This window comes from Bombyx mori, chromosome 11 (genome assembly GCF_030269925.1).
Source record: "Bombyx mori chromosome 11, ASM3026992v2".
Taxonomy (NCBI): Eukaryota; Metazoa; Arthropoda; class Insecta; order Lepidoptera; family Bombycidae; genus Bombyx; species Bombyx mori.
Genome location: NC_085117.1, coordinates 10493531 through 10517958, shown reverse-complemented (window position 1 = coordinate 10517958; position 24428 = coordinate 10493531). Strand labels below are relative to the sequence as shown.

The 24428-nt window shown below is 34.9% G+C and overlaps 2 protein-coding genes across 14 annotated transcripts in view; both read left to right on the top strand.

Moving 5' to 3' along the window:
* Positions 1-6470, top strand: part of LOC101740746 (protein phosphatase 1 regulatory subunit 16A) — a 44331-nt gene extending 37861 nt beyond the window's left edge. For 8 of the 13 annotated variants that reach the window (XM_004931607.5, XM_038013662.2, XM_012695020.4 and 5 more), the window contains one exon: positions 309-6470. In XM_004931607.5, the coding sequence (XP_004931664.1) occupies positions 309-550 (242 nt within the window). In that variant the 3' untranslated portion in view covers positions 551-6470. The remainder of the gene's footprint in view (positions 1-308) is intronic. The other 5 variants (XM_038013663.2, XM_038013661.2, XM_062671119.1 and 2 more) reach the window with 1 other exon arrangement.
* Positions 6471-8290: 1820 nt separating this feature from the next.
* LOC732898 (methionine sulfoxide reductase) lies at positions 8291-18384 on the top strand. Its single transcript, NM_001046899.2, is given in 5 exon segments — positions 8291-8469; positions 12970-13130; positions 15120-15240; positions 16229-16365; positions 17952-18384. Coding segments are annotated over 5 exon segments (702 nt in total). The 5' UTR covers positions 8291-8421; the 3' UTR covers positions 18187-18384.
* The last annotated feature ends 6044 nt before the right edge of the window (positions 18385-24428 follow it).

Below are 24428 nucleotides of genomic sequence, written 5' to 3'. Positions count from 1 at the left end.
CGCTGTAGTTACGTTCATTATCTGATTTCAATTTTTCGTTCACTTTCCAGAAATATTAGTAGTTTAATTTTTTTATATAATATTTAGAAATTTATAAAATTAACGTTTAAAGTATTTTTAATGTTTTAGTGCATAACGCATGCATATTATGTATACTTAGTAATTTGCAATAAATAAAAACAACAGATAGCATTTAAACAATTCTCTACGTAGTAGCACAAATTTTTAGTAAAAAAAAAAAAGTTACCTTTTAGCATCCTGGCAACACTGTCAATTCGGCCTCAAACACGCAACCCTGTATGTTCCAGGCACATTAGCGGACTTAAAGAAGCAACGTTCGCAGATAAGAACGAACGGAAGTCCAGTAGAGAATAGTCTGAATTCGACAAACAATCACAGTATCAGTTCTCTGAATGAAGCAAAGGACATGCCGGTTCAGCTGAATCCTCTGACCCTATCCCCCAGTTCCGGGACCATGCCGCGTTTTTCCGGGAACACCAGTGACGTCGTCGGCGACACCAGGTCTCATAGGTGCTGCGTCATAATGTAGATGTGTTGCAACCAGAGAAAAATATTTCGAAATCGTATCCCCGTTGGAGACAGATTATCCGATATGAGGGCCATTTGTGGACTATAGCACTGACAATGTAAATGTAGCCTAGGGTAAAGATGGAATATCAATATCAAGCTGTACTGTGCTGACTTAAGCTGATTTTATCGTGCAGTGTTTTGTCATCGCACGTGATCAGATGCGCGCGAGTGAGATAGACGATAATAGCACAATGAGGGACTATACTTAGGCCATTACAAACGTGCGAACTGAGTCATAAAACATTACGGCAAAGGGATGTGACAATGCCGCGCACCTCGATATCGATAAAGGGATGCCGCTCGGGTTCAGGTAGTCAGATCAGACGTGGTCGTTGATGACTGGTACATGTGAATTGGGTGGGTTGTGGGTGTTTATAAAAATTGTGTTAGTTATCATTAGACAACCCTACGGGAACCATGGAAGCATTATTCGATAACTTAGCTTTGTTAAAATTAAAGGGCGATATTAACGTCCAAACTCGTTCGGTTATTTATAATGTGTTGGTAGTGCTTAACGAATTAAAAAATGACCCGAAAAAAATATTTTTTAAATTTAATAAATAACGTTTTTTATGTAATTATATTGATTTAAGTTTTATACACGTAACACTAGAACTGTGAGCGAAAGATCCGATATGTCTATAAGTGTGAGCGAGAGGTCTGATAAAAATTATTTATGAATCAGTTCGCACGTTTGTAATGGCCCAAGTATAATCGAGACGTTTTGAAAAAAAAAACAGACCCACACAGCGCAGGCGCGTGTTAAATAGAGAACAAGGCAGCATAGCTTGATGTTAATAGAACCAAGTGCTTCTTATATCTCGTCGGGACATTTTGTGTGAAAATTGTATCCATGATTTTGTTGTATGCTTGGTAGCTGTGCCACACTATATTTCGTTGCCTTTTACTAAAGGATGTGATTTAAAAAAAAGTCTGATTGTCATTCCAGAAAGTTAAAACGATTATAAAAAAAATGTATTTAAAACAAGTTTGAACGACCTAATTGTAACAACGGTGACTCCCATTTTTAATATAGCAAAATTTTGAAATTTTCAAGCGAATTCTAATTTTGAATCAAGTCAAACGACTTTTTGCAATTTTGTTGCCAACATGAAAAACCAGTTTTTATTTTATTGCCGATCAAGTATTGCCATTATTGCTCACGCGCAGACGGGCTTGCCAACGGCTGGGAGGGAATACAGTGTGATAGTGTCATAAGAGCTCAATCTTTAATATTTTTAAGTAGATTATACACATGGAAATGTTTTAATTAATCATAAATAATCCTATATATTCAAATGATTGTTAAATTTATTTTTAGTTTATAATTACTGTGTAGCTATTCTCCTTTTAGAACATTCCAATTTATTTATAGTTTCGTACGTTTGTTTGCAGTATTGCCTGTATTAATGAATGAAAATGTAAACGGAACAATTACGTAACATTTATTCCTAATAAATAATAATTAAGTGCCTATTGAATCGGAAAGAAGCTCGTCTATGTGAAACATGGCGTTTAAAAAAATACAAAACATTAATATAATAAGTTATTGAACAAATTATAATGAGTATTTTTATTATAAATTAATTATCTTCGCTTCTAGTTCATAAATAGTCCAATTTATTTCGGGACTTGATTGTTTGTGAAATACGAAGGTTTAGAAATTTTAATTAAATTTATGTCTACGATTCTAAAATAATATTATACTTTTGGAATTCTAATGTTTAACATGTCCTATTTTTCTTCTTGAGAAAACATACCGACTTTAAACATTATAATATTATAATCCTCTTTCGTTCGTGATGATAATATTGTTCATATCACTAGACAGGGGTTGCTTGTTTGGTTAAAATAAAACTATATACTATCTTGTAATATCAGATGTGTATTTGAGGGTAATTCTGAAAACGGTTTCGCGATTCGTAACAATGTACAAAGACTGGATTTGTTATGTAAGTTTTAACTGTGAATAGGAACTGAGGTATCGCGAAAACCGTGAACTAGATAACGATTACCTTAGAGATATTCTGCGTGTGTTCCTTGAACGTATTCGATTGTGTAAAATTTATAAATTACTTTTTTAATTATGTGTATTAGTAGAATTTATTTTTGTTTTATATCGTTTCAACATTTTCACTAAATGTTCATTGTTATAATGCTGAATGGTGTATAGGATTTATTTTTGCACAAAGAACACAAAAGAGGTTTCGTTTTCAATTTACGTAATAATAGGAAAATATCGAATCACGGTAGAAACCGCGTATCGATTCAGTTTGTATTTGAGCAGCTGGTAGTTGACGAACCGAAGGGGGCCACATAGCGTTCTTGTCATTTAGTAGGTCGCAATGTACGACGCTAAGAAAATAAAACCTTTTTGTTCTTATGTAGGCTTTAGTGAAAGATTACGTGCGTGCGTACGTTAAATTAAAAAAAATGTTTAGTGTCGCCCCGAAATGATAGATGGCGCTTTTTTTCTTTTTCGATTATATTTTGAACGGCTAAATACTCAATTAGTGCCAATTTTTACACTTCGTATACAGCAAGAGAATTTTTGAATGTTAACAAATTTTCGTCTCCAATATTATTTTGCCTGTGAATCATTAGTCATCAACCATGCACTTTTGTTAGTGCGTTTTCAGTCAATTCGTAATTTCCACATATTATGCCATTTCATACTTATAAAATTAATTTGATTTCACTAAACTATGCGATAAAAGTTAATAGATTTGAAATCGCTGACGTGAATTGCCTTGCCGTACATATTATATTATATTAAATTGCCCGTTTACTGAATTATTTTGCCAATCGTTGTAAGTTGTCAAATTGCACTTTTCCAAACAACATATCTTATCTTCATTTAGAACAGAAAAAATAAATTGAAAAAAAAAGTGTTCATTATCTGTGGTATACTCGTTAAGAAATTGGCAACATTCCATATATATTTTTTCAAATATAGTATTATCTACAGTTTTTTTTGTTTCTAATTTTCTTGTAGTTTTCATATTCTTATTCTAATCATACCGTAAAAATCATTCGTCCATATTTTAGTCACTAGTTTAATTATAAATATTTAAACTATGAAATCATTGGTACTTAAAAAGTACTTAAACGTGTAAATACAAAAAATGAGAAGTAAGCAATACTGAATGGCCTTAATAAAGAAAAGCACAATATATTTTTTCCATAATTATTTTTATTACAGTATTATTATTTTTATTAGCATTTTTAAAAGCATTTTTGGTACTATTGTATCTTATACGTAAGAAGTTCAAATGTAATTTTAAGTTGCATATTTCGTTCCGTTCCTCACTTTATTTGGTTGTGATGGCGTCGCCTCTTGCCCGGACGTATCAATAACAAATTATTTAAAAAAAAACCTTTAAAACTTTAAAAATATCGATCTCAGTCTAACTTGAGATTCTCCCGTGAAAGTACATAACAGCATCTATTTTTTTTTCTCATATACATATTTATTTTAAACTTCGTTTTTTATTTAGTGAAATTTCTTGTGAACAATAATTGTGTGCCTGTAAATCAGTCTTGCCTTAATAAAAAAATATTCCTCTGTTGTAATATTGTTATCGTGTGATCATATTATGTACATAAACGATTTAAATACGTAAAATAATTATTAATGTTCAATGTTTGTTAGGAATAGTGACTTGTTGTCGTTGCTCTTGTATATAAGATATGTAATTTAATGGAGGATTTACACTGGACAGTGACTGTCGGCAACTTCGCTTGTATTATTCACTTGATGGCTTAGTTCAAGTCTTGTTTCATCTCGGTCTAGTGCTGTTTGGAATATGATATTCTTTCGAGCCAGTGATTTTCAGCGTTGAAAATGTGCATTCATATTTCATTGTTTTTTTTCTTTGTTCTTTTCTAAGCCACATGTGAACAGCGATATCAAGTAATATTGGCCTCTGAGAGTGTCGCAAGTCACTGGATCAATGTAAATCAGCCACGAACACACTTCAGAACCTTAGTGTCAAATAAATGTGTTCTTTAAACGTTATCACAGCATTTTTGATGGTATTTTATGTACATTTTCTGTGTGTGAGTGTATTTCTTTTCAATACATTTGACGATGGATGTACGTCATGAATGTGGTTCGTTCATTTACTATAATAGTTCCATCATTCTATTTATCATACAATAATCATTCACTCATTCACTCATTCGTTCGTTATCGTGGAGTGAGCAAATCGTTAGTATTTATAATGTTCGATGAGTTAGCCTAGTGTACGATATATCAATTGACCTGTCTTATTGAATCGTTATGGGTCCTCGTTTGTTGATAGTTGTAGGATGAGACTGTTGACTTCGATCGTCGTATCTGTTGAAATATAATCGCTGAAATTGTGAAGGCGAAAGTGAAATTTAAGTGTATCGACATCAGAAGAACTCCTTACAGTAAATAATCGGGTTTATGTGCTGACTACAATTTTTAGGTCCAATAATTACCAGAGTTCTTATTCGGAAAATGTAGCACAGATATGAAAAAATGCGTTAGAACTAATTATAAAGTGATACAAAAAAAATGTCTAATCCACACAAATGAAGCGACACATTTAGAAGCATTCTATCTTATTCTCTTGCAAGTTAAATCTTATAGATGCAATAAATAAATACATTTGACTCATTTTAGTTTGGCTTTTTTTCGTTTGACCGAATTTCAAATCAAAACGGTGCTAAATAAGTTTTCACTTCAAAATAGAAATTATCGATAAATATAATCGATATAATCCTCTGATGTCGAGAAACATATCGCCGCCTCTATTGTTACTAAATGTTTATACTTTAGGCTATAATCCTTATTAACGGTAGAATATTAAGAAATTTGTAGGAAAATTTTTAATAAACAATAATGTAGAGTGTCTCTTGCCTAAAATACTAAATTTTAATATCACTTAAAAAATATTAATTTTATTTAAAAAAAAAAGTACAAATAAGTTTTTTTTTAAATAAGATATATCTAATACATTTGAACTGTTTTAGAATAAATGTTTACATAGCAATATGATTTTTAAGAGGCAATATATTAAAGAGGTTTATTAAATTCTTAAATATCAAAAGTAACATGCTATTGATCCAAACTTTATGACTATGCTAGGTGATTGTCAACAAGAAAACTTATTCTACATAGTTTGGATTACACGGACCCGTATCGATCTCAAGGTCATAAACGGAAACTATTGTAATATTTAGATTTATCATTTTTAAAGAAAACTATTCACATCGACGGTCGCGTATAAATAACAATACAGTAGAATAAATCTGAAATATTTATTAAACTGTGAAGAATATATCCGATGTGGCTTTAATGTCGATAAAAAAATTCAATTACCTTGTTACATCGTATTGGAAAGAAAATTTATAAGTAATACGAAGTCTTCAAATAAACTTATCTTGTAGAGAGGTGTCTATTGTTCAAAAGTTGTAGTTTTTTTTTAATGTTGTGTAGTTTAATCTATATTTGTATAATCTGTCTTATTACAATGAGTGAACTTTGAATGAATGAATATTATCTTAAATTTATTGTGATCGAAAATTATTTTCAGAATTATAATATTAAGAAGGTACATTTTACAGCTATATTAGTCGGATCCTATTTTTTTGCGTTTTATTATTAAATTGTATTAATATTTACTTAGCACTGTGTACTTAATCGTAGTGAAACTATTGTTACTTTTATCTGTGTGTGTTATGTAGGTAGGTATATTTACTTTTTTACCCAAATAATGGAAAATAAAAGTACACGAATACAATGCAAATAAATTGCAAACAAGAAACTTTAACTTTTGAACTTTAGATTCAATGAATATACTTAAAAGTTATATATTATAAGAAAATAAATCGTTTGTTTCAATCGAAAATTGTTTTATTTTTAATGATATCTGTTAATCCTTAGTTTTTATTATTACATATATGAATTAAGAACGTCTTCCCGACTCAGTGTTATCGGAGCGTTAGCAGTGTTATGACGGGCTACTATTGGTAAGATATTGTGTGAATACGTACGAATAGGTACGTGGTGCTTCACAAGGGCTATGCTTGGTATTTCTCTACGAGATCGAATCAGAAATGAGGAGATCCGTAGAAGAACCAAAGTTGCTGACATAGCCCGTAGGATTAGCAAGCTGAAGTGGCAGTGGGCAGGCCACATAGCGCGAAGATCGGACGGCCGATGGGGCAGAAAGATCCTCGAGTGGAGACCACGTACTGGTAAACGCAGTGTGGGACGGCCACCTACCAGATGGACCGAAGACCTGGTGAAAATTGCTGGGTCACGTTGGATGGTGGCAACGAACCGGCCGCACTGGACATCAGTTGGAGAGGCCTATGTTCAGCAGTGGACAGCAGACAGGCTGAGATGATATTGATGATGATGATGAAGGTACCACAGTCCTGTCTATTTCTGCCGTGAAGCAGTAATGCGTCGTACGCTACGTTAGATCATGATCCTAAGCGAGGAAAAATTACGGAGCGATGATCACTCTATCGATGTACTTAACATTTTTAAAGCAAAAACACAATCAGGGTTAATTAAAAAAAAACTTAGATACCTCTCCATTTTACACGAAATACGTAATAAACAGAGAGAGAGTTGCATATTTATAAATTATCCTTATGTGAAGTGTGAAGAAACTTACATCGATTCCTTCAATACCAAGCGCGTAGAAAGTCACGATGGAGCTTACTGACCGGTGACGAGATCTTTCATAATTGAAACGCTAGCTCTACAGAAATCATTTTAAATTTAACTATTCCAGGGTAAAAATTAGCATCAATGACTGTGAGCATAATAATTATGTATTTCGACAAATGTCTATTAAAGCAGAGGAAGTGTTAAATCGATATTTTCAAAGTTTTGCTCAAATTCTACTACAAACACATAGGTACGCACCTACAAACTGACACTTTTATAATCTAGATCAAACGGTAGGTTATAAACAATTCGTAATGGTATGTATTCGTCAATCAAGCAGTCAAATTACAAAATTGACGACATCCATGTTTATAAATGAATGATAAAGTATATTCTACCAAATCATGTAATTACTTGATAAAAGCAAAACGTATTTTTTTTTATTAAGATTAAAGATAAAGGAATCTGATATCGTGACGTCAAGCATTATCTGACAATTTATAATAAAAATAGTTTCGCGTTGAATATTTTTTTTGCGTTATTATGTACCTAAACCAGAAATAAGTTAACGATCGGGACCATCGATCCTCTAATCTAAAATATATAACAGATAAATAATATGCCTTTAAAAAATCGATCTAGTATAGATAAGTAAGTAAATTCGGATCTGCAAAAAAAAGTTTATCGTCTTATCGATTCGTCAAGTTGCGAGCTATCAGTCGATATCGCGGCCAAGTTTACGTGCGTCACACTAGCACAACGACACACTACACGCGCTCTGCGATGACACGCCGTAACACAAAGCGTATATTATCTGCTTGAAATTATAACCAAAACTATTATTTACTATTAAATAGAGGTAGCAGCGGTAAAAGCAACTTAGTGTCAACATTTACAGCAAGCTGTTCAAGTTACAAAAGCTGATTTTGAAATAAAATAAAAAAAACACAGCAAGTTGATGGAAAACGTACCTATTTCAAGCATGCGGCATACTGTAGTAACGTCTGCTAATTTCAAGAACGTCTGTGAGTGACAGTGCTCGCCGGACCGACGTGTAAAGAAGACGTCTCTCCGCTTCACTCTATAGCCACTACGATCTTCAGGACGCGGAATTTAAAGTTTCCTTCATACATTTCACCTTTATCAAGAATCAACGGGACCTCTGTTCGGTATTTCGCATGCTGAAATTATTAAGACAATATTGCAGAATGAAGCCACCAGTTAACGTAAGTTATTTTCAAGTGATCTTATATTTAGTAGTATTTTTTCTTCCCATTCGTCGACGTTTTATTTATTATAAGTTTTTTTTTCTTATGAACTTTCTGCTGCAATATTCCAGTCTTCAAGTAGGTGACTAGGTCATTAACATTTTTTTGATCCTCACAGGTGAAATTTCTTTGATGCGGACGCATTAACCTGAACGCAACTCTAAGCAATAATTTAAATTATTGTTTCATTGTGGTTTTTGTGTTTTCTTTACATACTTTACTATAGAATAAATTGTACACACATGTTAATAATGATTTGTGACCGAATGGACGCGAATCTATTTCAATAGACACGGTCATCGGGCCAAGGTAATAGACTGTTATGTTGGAAGTATATTGCACAGTCTTGATTTTATTCGTTTGTGATTATTGTTTTCGCTTTTTTTTTGGGCGAAATGTGAGCCCACACATTTAGATGGTCACTGAGGTAATTTCTGCATGCATTTATACGTTCCGGCTTAAAGAGTGGGATAGATAGATAGATAGTTATACAAGTATTAGTATTAGGAGTCCTCCCCGAACCCGGCTCACTCAAGAGCCAGTCACTGTTGATGCCCTAGATACATCCTTACGGGCCCATTCAATCCACTAACCCTACTATTAGACGTTTGCAGGCATTAGGATTATGGTACCGTAATTGTCGAATTCGTCACAGCTCGACGCGAAACGTAACTCATGACCACGGAATATATTCTGTGCTCATAACATCAGCCCGCTAAGCTTCTTGCCCGATCTTCTCAGCTGCCCTTGAGCTGTTAGGTCTCATTCAGGCAGCTGTTACAAAACTCCATCCCTCCCGGCTGAAGTCGTGCCCGACGACCTGTCTTGCTGAAACTAGAATGACCTTATGGGCCACCAGCAATACATACATCCTAAAAAAAGAATAGTATTGAGATTTCAAGCTCATGTTTCAAGGTAGATTACGACATTCATGTTGTGATGTCTGTAGGCTTTAACGTACTTGCTTAGTCGTATAACCATATTACATCAGGTAGGCTATGAGCCTGACCTTTATTTATTTATTAGTAATGCCTGATGGTAAGTAGTCACCGCCAGTCAAAGACATCAGGGGCACAGCCAAGCCGTTGCATACTGTCTATTAACCTATTACATTTAAATCCTCGTCGAACTCGTCGTTTCCGAAGAGTTCGACGAGCGAACTAATCCATAGACACAGGCCACTGAGTTTCTCGCCGGATCTTCTCAGTGGGTCGTGATTCCGATTCGGTGGTAGATTCTGCAAAGCACTGCTCTTGCTAGGGCTAGTGTTAGCAAATTCTCGCAGGTTGAGTCCGTGAGCTCACCTACCCGTCCGGGATTAGCCTCTTAGGCTACCAGTGAATGGGTAGGAAAAAAATACAATTAAAGAAAACCAATTGCTTGAGCTAGTACTTAGGTATATACCGTAAACTATTTAAGAACAACAAACTTTGTCTCAAAATCACTATAAAAGAGGCTGTTTTACTTAAATTGAATATATTTATTGTGATAATATTTTTCTTATCTAAAAATAGGACTGGTTATAGTAATTGGTCAATTAAATACTATTATTACCTAAAATACGTCCGTTCATAATGAATTAGCGTATTAGTAAAGGTGATAAAGTGATCTCAGTGTGTAGCTTTCGACAAAAACAACGTTTTCGGTGTTACCAAGTAAAAAATATCAAATTAGCCATCATATTAATTTCATTAATTGGCGAGACCTGGATGTTTTTCTATGCGCGTTTTACAAAAACAAAACAATATTCAAGTTCAGTTACAATTTTCGCTTTAGTGTATCGACGGACTTCAGATTCGAAATGAGTTAGTTTAAGGACTTAGTACTAACAAAAATGATATCTTAAGAATTTAAAACGTTCTTTTATTCGGCTGATTTAGGATTTTACTGCAGACAAACTTAATTATAAAATATATGAGTACTATAGAAATTTAAATTATATAAAATATGCTTATATATTAATTAAAAAAATACACAAATATTCCACAGATTTGTCTGATTAACATTTAGTTGTTTTCGTATTTATAATAGGATTTTTAAAGTACGAACTTTTGATGGAAAAAACCCACAAACACAAATTGCCACAGCGAGCGAGTTTCATCAATTGAATAAAATACTAAAAATTCTCAGGCCGACTAGTGGTTATTGATTATAAGGCATTTTGAATTTAATGAATGCACGAAGTTGTTGAACGAAGGTCGATTATCGCAAGTGGTCGAGAAATTGATGCAAATAAATTAATAATGGAACGCCCGGACGCCTCATTTTCTACGACTTGAAACTCGAGCAAGGGTAGCTATTAAATAGGATGTCGACGTTTTTCTTACAGAAATAGCATCAATACATCGTGGAACATAATAATATATTTTCAATACTCAACTACTTATTTGTAAGAAGCAAAGAGAAGAGTTACAAGGATAATTCTGAGAAAATGTAGCAGCCATTAAGAGTTCAACAAAAACAATGTTTAGTTGTTTTACGGAAAAAATCTTTAGTTTTATAGAGCATTCGCTAACTTATTCACGATAGAACCACGAACATAGACAATACACATAAATTAGTAATAAGCAATTCAAGCACTCAACAAAAATGTTTACGGGCGTCCGCCACTAGATGGCTTCGCTTCGATTAGTTTCTCATTGCTCCTGTAGATAGCAATAACATAAATTACCTATTCTATATTTTATTTTTAATGAAGGAGTTTGTAAATTTTCAGTAATCACGAATTGATAAAGGTTAATCAATTTGTCTATAACAAATAAAGCTTTGTATGATTTATAATTTTTTTATTTTCCGTGTTTAACATATAAGTTTACTGGTATTCGCTACAAGATGTCGCTAGTTTCCATACAAAAAATATTTGTCTTATAGTATCGAAGTTTCAGGGCCCTGACCACGAAGTCATAATTTATTGTAATAGGTACACATGAATATAAACAGCCATGTAATATATATTGGAGTTTATTGAAACGCAAGGGGACCCGTATGTAACTTTTAGTAATGACAATAACGGTCTAGGAAGGGTCTCATGACGATTCTGCTTTTTTCCTACCTATTCTAGTAACTTCGAGGGGTTATAGATTCTCCGAACGAGTAGGTAACCTCACGGGGCGCTAGCGTGAGGACGTTGCTAATACTAACCCTTCGCAGAATCTACCACCGAATCGTAAACGCGACCCACTGAGAAGAAATTCTGCGGTAAACCGAAACAGAAGCACTTCAAAAAAGTTAAAAGCAAAATGCCTGCCGAACGCATTTTTAATTTATCGGCTTTTTTAACCCAACACTTTCAATAGCTTCTCATGTCTTCCGGCAATGTTCTAGAGAATTAAAACTTAGATCCAGCGCCTTGTAACAAAGACCCTTGCTTGTTACTTGCTTTTGTCATACCACCGTAACAGACTTTTAAGTTCTCCTCACGTTCTTGCTGCTCATATTTATGATTTCTCAGTATAGACAATCCAACTGTCAACTTTAAGCCATGCAATGAATTAATAAGTATAACAGTTTATCATTCAACAGATGCAACACTGTATTGAAATAGAATTGTAAATTGAAGCGTAAATTACTTGTATTTGTTCCACGTGCAGTCATTTGATTTTATCAATGTTGTATAATAATTACGAAACGCACGGCGCATTCATTATGTGGACTTGATATCACAAAACTTAATAACTTATAGGGGGGGCATTGATGATCTTAAAGACGCAATATACGATTTTAGGAATCATCATTTCCTTATGAACTTTTTGCTATCATGATAAGAACGACAATTTTATGATTGAACAACAAATATTTCTTATCTGTTACCATTATACAATTACCATTCTTGTCTATTCGTCATCTACGAATGATATGTGTATCGAACGAGTGACTTGTTCCATTGATACATTGAAAAACTGTCATTTAAACATATATTTTTTTCGGTTTGTTCCGAGTCGTGGACATAATTAGAACTGCCTTTAGGGTTTAATCTAAACATAAACACTTATCTAAAATCTGGGACCATGAAGAAGAAAACTCAGATCAAACAGAATCAAGATACTGTTACTTTTATTTGTGTGGAAAATTAGACGGTAGTTGCACAATATCTAAATGTCAACGAATAACACCTGACTGAAGTCCGTGACCACGGAAAATCTAAAGAATTCGCAACGCTGGCAATAATAAAATCTTATTTAATGTAAATGACGGTAGGCAGCGGCTTAGCTCTGCCCCTGGCATTGCTGAGGTCCATGGGCGACGGTAACCACTCACCATCACGTGGGCCGTATGCTGGTCTGCGTACAATGGAAATAAAAAAAAACATTAAAAAAAATTCTTTGCATGTTCAGTTTTTAATTGAACTATTCTTTTAAAATCGATTCAGATCTCGTGCGAACAAATTGCAACTTAGTATGAAAGAACAAACATATCGATAATTATATGCTATGAATGTATTATAATTTTGACCTTCAGAACACCCTTTTGCACGATGTGGACATTCCCACGAAGAAGGCGACTTTTGGTATGGGCTGCTTCTGGTCAAACGATTCTCTTTTCGGCGCCACGCTCGGTGTCATACGCACTCGTGTGGGATACGCCGGTGGCACGACCAAGAATCCGCATTACAGAAGCATGTAAGTTAATTTCAACATTGTATCCATTTACCTTAACCTATGGAAAAATAATTTACTTTTTTACCTTAACCCATAGAAAAATAAATAAGTTTCCAGAAAATACCAATGGAATTTATTATAAGGACCTCTTGTGAGTTCGCACTGGTAGGTACCACCACCTTGCCTGTTTCTGCCGTGAAGCAGTAATGCGTTTCGGTTTGAAGGGTGGGGCAGCCGTTGTAACTATACTGAGACCTTAGAACTTATATCTCTAGGTGGGTGGCGCACTTACGTTGTAGATGTCTATAGGCTTAACCGTAACCACTTAACATCAGATGAGCTGTGAGCTCGTCAATCCGTCTAAGCAATAAAAAAATTATCTAACCCGATAGACGTTGATCTGGCCGATTCCTCTTCTCCATAAAACAGTTATAATTTTGGAATCGTCATACGATTTTAAATCTAATAGTTTAAAAATAGCTATGGACGTTTTTTTTTCTAGAAAACCTGTTCTGTTTGAATAATAAATCAATTCTAGTTTAATAATCTATCTGTCTTATACATTCAAGAGTAGGTAAGAACATAAATACATACTCCAAAACGCTCAAATATAAAAGTGTCAAAAACATTGTGTCAATATCTCAAATACCTAAATTTGAACACAGTAGATTTTTCTTCTTTTTTCCACTCTACTAATTTCCTGAAACAACAACAGAAGGGCACGTACGTCACAGAGGCAATTGAAATGAACTTCTATTTAGAATTCTGTATCAATTTAATGAAATTAGTGTGTTAGTTCTGATACCAATCTAACGATAAAATTCGCTTTCACTGCTTGTAATGCGCGTTAAATACATTATGGACATTATTATTTTTATTTTTTTATTGCTTGGATGGGTGGACGAGCCCACAGCCCTCCTGTTGATAAGTGGTTACTGGAGCCCGTAGACATATAGAATGTAAATGCGTCACCCACCTTGAGATATAAGTTCTAAGGTCTCATGGTTACAACGGCTGCCCCACCCTTCAAACCGAAACGCATTGCTGCTTCAAGGCAGAAATAGGCAGGGCACCTACCCGTGCGGACTCACAAGTACATCGCTAGATACGAATGCACCGGACGTCTTATACTTTAGGCTAGGACGACTTCAAAAAAATTTAATATTTTAAAGTCATTAGTTTGTAAACTATATCTAGAGATTTATTTTTAAAATCCCTAGAGTTGTTTAAAAATGAGAAAATACCACAAACATTGCTGCTGTAATCTACAAATTACGTATTTCGCTCCTCGTTCGACCTTGCCGGAGTCACGTGTAACGTATAATCATCATAACACGTGTAAACAGCGAAAATAGACCCATCCGTCTAAACCAAAATAAAAAACAAAAAGTTGTTCTCAAGAAGTTCATATTAATCATCCCATTTGTTAATTTCCGGGTTCTTCAATGAAAGAAGAACATTAACTATGTTTTTATCTATTTCTAATTGTTTTGAAGTCTTCTTAGGTGTACCTTAGGGTATATCAAGAGTATATTATATCGCACCATTAGAAATGAAGTGTCCTAACTAAAAAAGACAAGACTACTAAAAGTAAAGTAATTTTACTCTAGAAAAGGACAAAGTATTCTTGCCGTAAATCAAGTGCTCACCTAAAAGGATAAAAATAGAAAAAATAAAAAAATTACAATTGTTCAATAACATTTTTGGATTTTACCAAAAATTTATAATTTTTGATTAAGTCGCTTCAATTCTAAAGGTGCGATATCCTTTTTACTTTGATTCAGATTTAGTAGAAATCAAAATTGTATTCACCGGAAAATAGTGGAAATCCAAAATTTAGAAAACTATTGTGGTATTATCACTATCGGTCTGGTAAATAGCAGAATATAATTCCTTTCTTAAAACGGTCAAAGTCTCATCGCGTCATCTCCAACAGGTTTGATCAGTGGTTCCGAATATTTATTTAACTAATACTCAAGATAATGTAGAGTTGTGTGTTAAAATTTCCAGCGGGGACCACACAGAAGTTATAGAGATCGATTATGATCCGAAAACTGTTACCTATGAGGAGCTTCTCGAAATTTTCTGGGCTAACCACGAGTACGGACTAACCACCAAATTAAAGAGACAGGTAAATTACTGAAGACTTTAAAGTCAAGATTGGAAAGTTAAGAGTTCGGATAACACACAATCAGAGAGAATTGTTGTTGCTATAATATTTTCCTACAGAGTTTCGTTAGATTGACCTAAGACCGAAATTTTCTAGTTCGGAACTTATATTTCATAATATAATAAGTTTTTAATATTCACATAAGCCTGATTTGATCTGAATACTACATCGCCGTGCCTTTTTGCGTGCGCTCCAGAAGTCTATGTACATACATATTATGTACATACATATATTTAAACTCTGAATCACATTGTAGATAATTTAAGAAATTTCATATTCATTGTATATAGATGTGTTGCCAACAATCATACTGGGCCGTCATTCGGCAGTCTATCCTAAAACTTTTGAACTGAAAGATCTTGCCTATAATTTAGAATGAAATAACTCATTTTTCGATTTCATCCTTTTTTTCCTACTTTGACTTCATCCATTCCTCTTAAATTACCGATTGCTTTAAAATGGTAATGACAATGGACTCTTGTGAGCAATTGCAACCAGGTGGGCTTGCTTGTTCATTACTCAAATGAATAAATCAGTTTTTATTGATTTTCCGCATAGACGCGGGTGGACACTCTTATGACCTATCTGTTGTTAATTGGTTACCAAAACCAATAGGTATCAATCGAATGCCATTGTAGACTCTTCTTCAAATCTGTCTCAATTGTATGGAATTCATTACACTTTTTTCGGATTTAAAATTTGCTACATCATAACGCATCAGTGTGCTTAGTGAGAGTTTTTTAACTTTGTCGTTCTTGGAACAGCGCTCCTTGGCAAACGTTTCAACTACATACAAAGTTGAGTTAACTTTTACGCTATCGAGAACGTTAAAAAACTCGCACTAAGTACACAGATGCTAATACGTAAAGGAGTACTAGCGTAACATCCTACCTAATATCTCAGTTTAACGCTACGATATTATTAATTTTGTAAATTTAACGTATTACAGTATCAGTCAATGATTCTGTACCACGATGATGAACAACGTTTAGTGGCTGAAGCCTCGCACAGAGCCGTGCAGAGCCGCTGTAACGAGACCTTACGCACTGAGATAGCGAAGGCTGACGTTTTCTATCCAGCTGAAGAGTGAGTTCCTCTATACATAATCAATTGCTTCCGTATTTCTCACAGAAAGTCGCTTGAGTTTATTCAAATTACAATGACTAAAAGATATAGAAAATGTCCTTCTGCAAACGAGATTTGCGGAGATTACTTAATGGTAAGCATCGGTTTGGCTCTGCCCCTGGCATTGCTGAAGTCCATGGGCGACGGCTACCACTCGCCATAAGTTGGAACGTATGCTCGTCTACCTGCAGGGGCAATAACATATTAATAAAAAGAAACCCACTGAGTTTGGTATGGTCCTTCTGAGAACTGGACGAGGTTTTCATTTGAAAATCTACACATACGTTACGAATGTGTCTAAGTGGATGTTTTGGTTTCAATAAATTCAACGAACTAACAGCCCGTCTAGTGGTTTGTAGTTAAAGTAGTTGAAGTAAGGAAAGCCAGGGACACAGCTTAGTCGCTCACCCACCGAAATTCATTATCAAATACCGATTTCAGAGGTCGCTTTTTTTAATACCAGGTTAAAACTAAATTGCTTTTGCGCATCGAACCGCTTAAACCCACTTATTATTCTATCCAAGACTTTACCTTAGTATCTCCAAATAAAACCTTTGACCTCCAAACGCGTTGGTCTAACAATATTAACGATGCCATTATGTATCCAAAGCAGGTTTCGCATATCAAATTCAAGCAACACACCAAGGTAATCGTATTGCAAAGTGTTTAGCTACTAAGTCATAAATATAATCACATTACGTTATTGTCGTAGGCCATGTTCATACATGTGTAGTGAAATTAGTATGACTTTCTATTAGTATGATCATAACTTAATGGCTTTTCAAAGAGACTGAACCAGAAGAGAGATAAGCTTTTAGGAATTAAATGTACATAAATATACAGAACATGTAAAGAAAGTAAACGTATCTGTTATTATATTGAAAAAAAAAAACGGAAAAGTCTAGAACAAAATTCTCCTCATCAATCATAATTTGTATTTCCGGCTTCGCGAAAATTGCCGATTGGATATTTCTATCTACGAAGCATTCTTCTTTGTATGCACCTTATCCCAGTAGGGATAGGCACAGCGAATTTTTCTATTGCATTCTCTTCTGTCAGCCGTCATCTCAACACTCACTCCTCTCTCTTGCACATTTTCATTCACACACTACATCCATGTCTTCTTCGGTCGACCTCTTCCCCCTCTACCTTGTACTACAATTTCCATACATCTCCTAGTCAGATGCATCTCCTCTCTACGCACTACATGTCCATACCGCGCTAACCATTGAGGAGCATTGAATATGAAAAAAAACAATAGATAAAATATGTTGAGTTATTTTAGATAAAAAAAATACATCACAGAGCCGTCCATAAATTTTTTTGGCACTAGATGATGTGTGGAGGGTAAGGTTAAGAAAACCGTTATTTGTTTATTTATGATCAGCTACACGACTTTGGATGCGTAATGGTGGACATTAACTATTGTAAATGATTAAAATTAATTTAAAAAATTTAAAACATGAGGCCCGTAAATTCGTTTGGTCTTAAACGCCGCCAAAAAATTTCTTAGGCTTTATTTATTCAACAAATTGATTCTTTCACAGCTACCATCAGAAATACAGACTTCAAGGCCACAAAGACTTCTGCCGCAGTATCGGGCTCGATTCCTCTAAGCTACAGACTTCTCATTTGGCCGCCAGACTCAACGGTTACCTGGTCGGTGTTGGAGGAATGAATCAATTCGACCAGGAACTGCCGAAACTAGGCCTCAACGAGAAACAAGCTGAATACGTGAGGAGGGAGCTTGAACGCAACGAAGGCGGCGGTCTGGCTTGCTAATGAGATTACGAAACATGTGTAAAAAAAAAGAAAATGCTGTAACTAATAAATATTACAAAGACGTATTTTTAAAATCTAATAACTATTACGTCTATTTCGTTAATGTTTAATTCAAAAAAAAAGACCTATATCAAATAAAAATAACTAGTATTAAATTTTATGCATGTTTGGATAGCACAAAAAATCATACACCGCTAATTGTATTCTAATATTAAGCTGATAATAATTTTAATAACACTATTTAGTGAACAGCGCCTGAAAATTTTAACATTTCTCGACACAGAGAAATATTTTCTTTTTGTTTTACGACTGGCGCATTTTTTTAATTACCGATTCTTACTGTTTTTGATCAAAATCATCTCAACCTATTTGTTATGGTTGCAAATAATTTACTATTATATTAGATCAACAAGAAATTCTCATGTTAAAAATCCAATTTCAACAAATTATTATTATTATTCTTAGTAAAATTCTTTAAGTAACAATCTTTGAATCCATAACTCGAAACATTTTGCACCTTAAGAAGCACTCATTTGTTACTTTAATATAAGTGTCAATGTAAAATATAAGACTTATTTTAAATATACGATTACTATATAAATAATAGTGATTTATTAACGACTGATGTTCCATGGCGAGTGCTCTGCGGAGTTTTTTAAGATTATCCGTTCATTTCATGTTTATCTTCTTTTTTTTTCTCCTACCTAATCGCTTGTAGCCTAAGAAACTATTCTGGCTACGCCCGGACGGGAAGATGGGCTCACGGGCTCAACCTGAGAGATTTGCTAACATAGCCCTAGCAAGAGCAGTGCTTCGCGAAATCTAGCACCGGATCGGAATCGCCATCCACTGACAAGATCAGGCGAGAAACTTACTGGGCTGCTGTGTCTATGGGTTAGTTCGCTCGTCAAACTCTTAACCGACCGGTGTTTGAGAGTCCTAAAAGCACCGAGACTGGATCCAAGCGATCCGACAAGACATGTTTTGGGCGATTTTGCGTTACCCCGTCGCGGTCGGATAAATAATTAGCGGCGGCCACGATAAAAGGGTTTTCTTGTCACGCCGCTTTGTCGAAGTAGGATTCTGATGCTTCCTTGAGATACTTACGTATCATCCGTAACAAGGGCTAAGTGGGCCGCCGGCGACTGGGGTATATCGTTAATAAACAGGCTAAAAAGTAGTGGGAAGAAAGCGGAGCCTTGCGAGACTCTGGTCGAAATATGTTGCGGTAGAGAGCGAGTTCCCTCGACTCGATACCGAAACAAATGGTTCGACAAGAAGTCTGATATGATGAGCACGCGACTGTCTGGCACATCCATGCTATAACAATTTGGAAATTAAACCGTTGTGCCAAACTTTGTCGAACGCCTTCGCGATATGGTGGTACTCTTGTGAGTCCGCGCAGGTAGCTAGCACCACCCTGCCTATTTCGGTTTGAAGTGTGGGGCAGCTGCTATAACCATACTTGAGATCTTAGAACTTATATCTCATGGTGGGTGGCGCATTTACGTTGTAGATGTCTATGGGCTTCAGTAACCACTTAACACCAGGTGGGCTGTGAGCTCGTCCACACATCTAAGCAATAAATAAATATTTATATATCTTATCGAAGAAGAGGGCTCCCGTGGGGATGGTTCTGCGTCTATTTAGCCCTACTAAGATGTGCTCTGTGAGGCGGTGTACTTGATGAATGCACGCGTGTTTCGCGCGGAATCCAAACTGTTCGTCGATCAGGATGCCTTTCGAGCTGATGAGGCCCCAGATGCCTTTGCGTAATTGTCTCAGGATGTCTTTCGAGCTGATGCGTTTGCGTAATTGTCGCTCGTATAAGTAATTTGCCTAACATTGCCATGAGGCTGATCGGGCGGTATGAGGACATAAAATCGCCGAGAGTAGATGGGGAGATTCCGATAGGAGTTGGCAGAATCCGATTGGAATCTGGAGGATTTTATAGGAAGTTTTTGCCATTGTAGCGCCCGCCACTGGAGCAGAGTTCATCCACATTATCTAGAATCACTAGCCACAATCGTACGTCCTTGGAAATCACTACTTATTAAAAGGCTAACGTGTTTTGTTTTCGGACTGAAAAATGAAGCGCGAATATCTTAACTAAGTCGATTTATATAATAGTATGACAAATAAAGCTTTATTTGGATTTGAATTAGATTTATAAAATGGCAGAGGCTTGAAAATTTCGATTTACCTCTGATTGCAGTGGTGAAAATTTTTTACATGTATTCGAAGGTAGCGCGCCATATTAATTTAGAAAAAACCAAAATCAAAAGTTTCTAACCTCTATACGAATTTGAAATGATATAAGAATGTAACATAACTTAATAATAAACTAGTAATATAATGATCATTTCACCATATTCTAAAGGTCGTACAAATCGGTAATGGGTTATTAATCTTGCGTCAAGGCTAATTGTATTTCGCAGGGCAAGACGCTACTGATGTTCATTAGCACTGAAATTGATTAGCACTGAAGCCACTGCGTGTTACATAAGTAATTTATTTATGGCGGCACGGAACAATAAATTGCAGCTAATTGAAATTTTATCAATCATTCTTGTTATATTATGCGATACACGAGAATGGATAAATCAAGATGTCTCTCGCTAATATCTCATCGTTTATCAGTTGTCTCTTTGAAGAGGGTTCGTCACAACTCCAAGTTTTTCTTCTTGCTGTAGTCCTTCCTAAGTTTAAATACGTAGTACATAAAGTTTGTTCAGGAGTCATTAGGAGTTTACACGGCTTGTAAGCTATCAGAAATACTATAGAAAGTGTAGAGATGCGATTCTCGAAGCTGAAATAAATTTAAGGTTCCAAGTATTGCGGATACATTCACCTATGGATATGGATAACATTCACCTAGTAGGTACTTAAATGTATATCTTAAACCTTAAATAGAAATACTTATCGTTTTAGAAACGTTTTTACATACTCAGATGCACATATACAGAACAATATTATGTAAAAAAAAATTAACAAACATGTGCATAGGCGTTTTTTTTACATGTTTTAATGTTTTTTTCTGGAAATTCGAAGAACAAGTGACAGATCATTTTAAAGAAGGGTAAAGTGTACAATAACCTAAATATAAGGTTTTAAAATTTAACATTATTGTCAAAAGATGTTCCAAAACAAATTAATATACACTAAAAACAATAATTATCGAAATCGGTTGGCGTAATATTGAGTTATTTGTCGCGCACGTCCTCTTAATGCAAGATTTAAGACTTAATTTAATTTTAATTTAAGACTTATATGGTTTTCTCACGGATACCATTATTAGAACAGGACTCAATTGTAATGGGACCACACGAGAAGTGTCAGCTTTCTAATAAAAAAAGAATCATCAAAATCGATTAACCCAGTCAAAAGCTATGGAGGTAACAAGCATAAAAAAAAACATACAGTCGAATTGAGAACCTCCTCCTTTTTTGAAGTCGCTTAAAAAGATAACATACGTAGTTCGAAACAAGTTGCACTATTCGTTACTCATAAAAAGTATGTATCCTTATATGTGAGCGCTATCAATCAATCGATCAATCAGGTTTCTAAAACAGAACAAGATCGGGGAAGTCCGTGCAGACAGGAGCCTTGTTTGAGCACGATTTAAAACATCCGCATGCAATGTACGATAAAAATCTTTACTTTTAATTGTCGATTTCCGATTGAGTTGAAGGTAATCGATTATTAACATTAGCTTAGGAGGTCTGTTCATCTGTTTCTCTTTACGACAAAATAAGGAGGAGAAAATGACTTCGCTTCCGTGGTGAATATATTAATTTTTATCAACGAAGCGAAAATTACTGGACATTATGTGACAATGACATAATATGTACGTACAGGTAGACTAAATGAAATTGCAAGGTTATTTTCCTCTTTATTTATTTTTATTAAACAGGATTAAATTTAAATACAATTTTGTAAAATATGCGCTGCGTTCCTTTAATATATAAGTAGGTAGATTTTAAGTTTAGACTTATCTGCAGGCACAGCATGGTTTATTAAATCCAACACAATCAAGATCTAAAATTAGCTAATTAAAACTGAATATCTCTAGGTGCCTTTGTTTATCTGTAGATATTCGCGCGTCATTTACCCGTTTGAGTTGAAACTTATTACATTTATTGTTAGCACTTCGGGAATGTTTTTGGCATAGTATCATCAACATTCGATAGATCGCGCGAATAAATTCAAACATTCTTTAGATTACCTACAGATTTATCGATAGAGATTCTGAGTTTCGCAATTCGGGTAAGATAACAATCAAAACTAGACTTTATAGCGCTTAAATCTTACGTATAATTTTAGATTAAAATTCTTTGGCCCTCTTCCGATCTCACAGCTTCGAGGGAAAATGTTTATCATTGTTGATTTTGAACCGAAAATTGTAGCTGAAATTGAGTATTAAATTTTTAACAATAATGGTGACGGAAAGCTTGGCAGATTATCGTTAGTTTAAAAAAAACTTCTATAAATTCTAATTAATATTTGAACATCCTATGAAAACGAAGATGCAGATGCTGACAATCAAAAGCGTTGGAACCTGTCGGTTCTTGACTCCGTTCTACCTGCGCCTCTACTGAGAGACAATTATGTGCGGTTGGAAGGATGGAACATACCATACAATTGGAGGTAGGTTGCAGCGTTCCCCTGGAAATATCTATAGGCTTATCTTTGGACCCGAGGTCTGCTCTCAACATCTGCAGACCGTCAAGTACTACATACCCTATGTGTCTCTTAGGCCCGAACACTTCGAAGGAGTTTCGGCGTTCTGCCCGAAAAAAATAATATATCTATAGGCTTATAAGATTATTTTTTTTTATTGCCCTTGTAGGCAGACGAGCACATGGCCCACCTGATGGTGAGTGGTTACCGTCGCCCATGGACTTCAGCAATGCCAGGGGTAGAGCCAAGCCGCTGCCTACCGATTCTGTACATCAACGGCTACAAATAAATAAAATTTGCTTCTTTTGATTCGAACTGACCGTCATCCAATCCACCTTGCATTAACAGTCCCAAAGTCGTACGTATTTTTTATTTTTTTTTCCACATGAGAAAATCGTTTGGGATAGTTTAGGCATTTTGAGGGGATTTTAAAGAAAAAATCTCAATGTTAATCTAGTGTTGTACAGTAGTGGCACAGTTTTAGGAATCTGCTGTCACGTATTTTCTCAACAAAAAGTATGGTTGTATCTAGCTTAAAAGTTTTCCAATTCGCATTTAATTACAACAATCAGTGTGTTGAAGATGAATCCGACATTCTGTTGGACTGTTTTTGATGTTCTTTTTGTGTTTGTTTAATCAGGTTCCTAGCTATCTAGTTCCTAGCTATCTGGATTTACATGTAGAGAGGGTATTGGACGTGACGATCCGCTACAAGAAGTTCAGGATTTTGTCTCTATGCTTTTACGAGAGAACGTCTGTATGGCCCTTTAGTCAAAAATAAAATAAAAAATCCGTTTCTATTTGATAGCGATAATTACGGTACATATATTGAAATAAGCCCTTAGTCATTATTGTAAACAACGGAAGCTCGTGGAATGCGGTCATAGATATTTTCATTCCCAAAGAATTTACTGGAAACAGACGAGAATAGACGTATTTACCATATGTTTCAGTGAAATCCCACTTCCAAGCAGGTCACTTTAAAGGGCAGACAGTCAGTAGATAAAGTTGAATCTTCAAAGAAATCGACCGAATATGAATCGGTATAATGCACCTTTTCATCTTATACCTTTAAACGAGCAATTCTTGTATATTAATATAATAATATATGTATATAATCTGAATCTCGGAAACGGCTCCAACGATTTTCATAAAATTTAGTAGGTATACGGGGGATTTCGGGTGCGATAAATCGAAATCTAGCTACGATTTATTTTCAGAAAATGTTGTTTTATTCGTGTTTTCAATAATCAACTCTTCCCGACATCTATTGGCGAATAATAATATTATTTTTCTTAATTGAGGGCAACTAACCGCTTTAAAGACACAACAAGATGGCGTTATCAAAAAAAAAACCATCATCTATTAGTTAATAATAAGCTACTAATTTGCTCAAACCAAGTAATGTTTTAGTACTTTAATTTTGGTGAGCGCGCATACAACATTCGGAACTTTCTTACTAAAATTGTTTATTTATAATACACTTTATTTAACAGAAACGCCCGTGAAAAACGATGTTTTTATAATAAACATGTATGTAATTGAAAATAATAAAACACGAA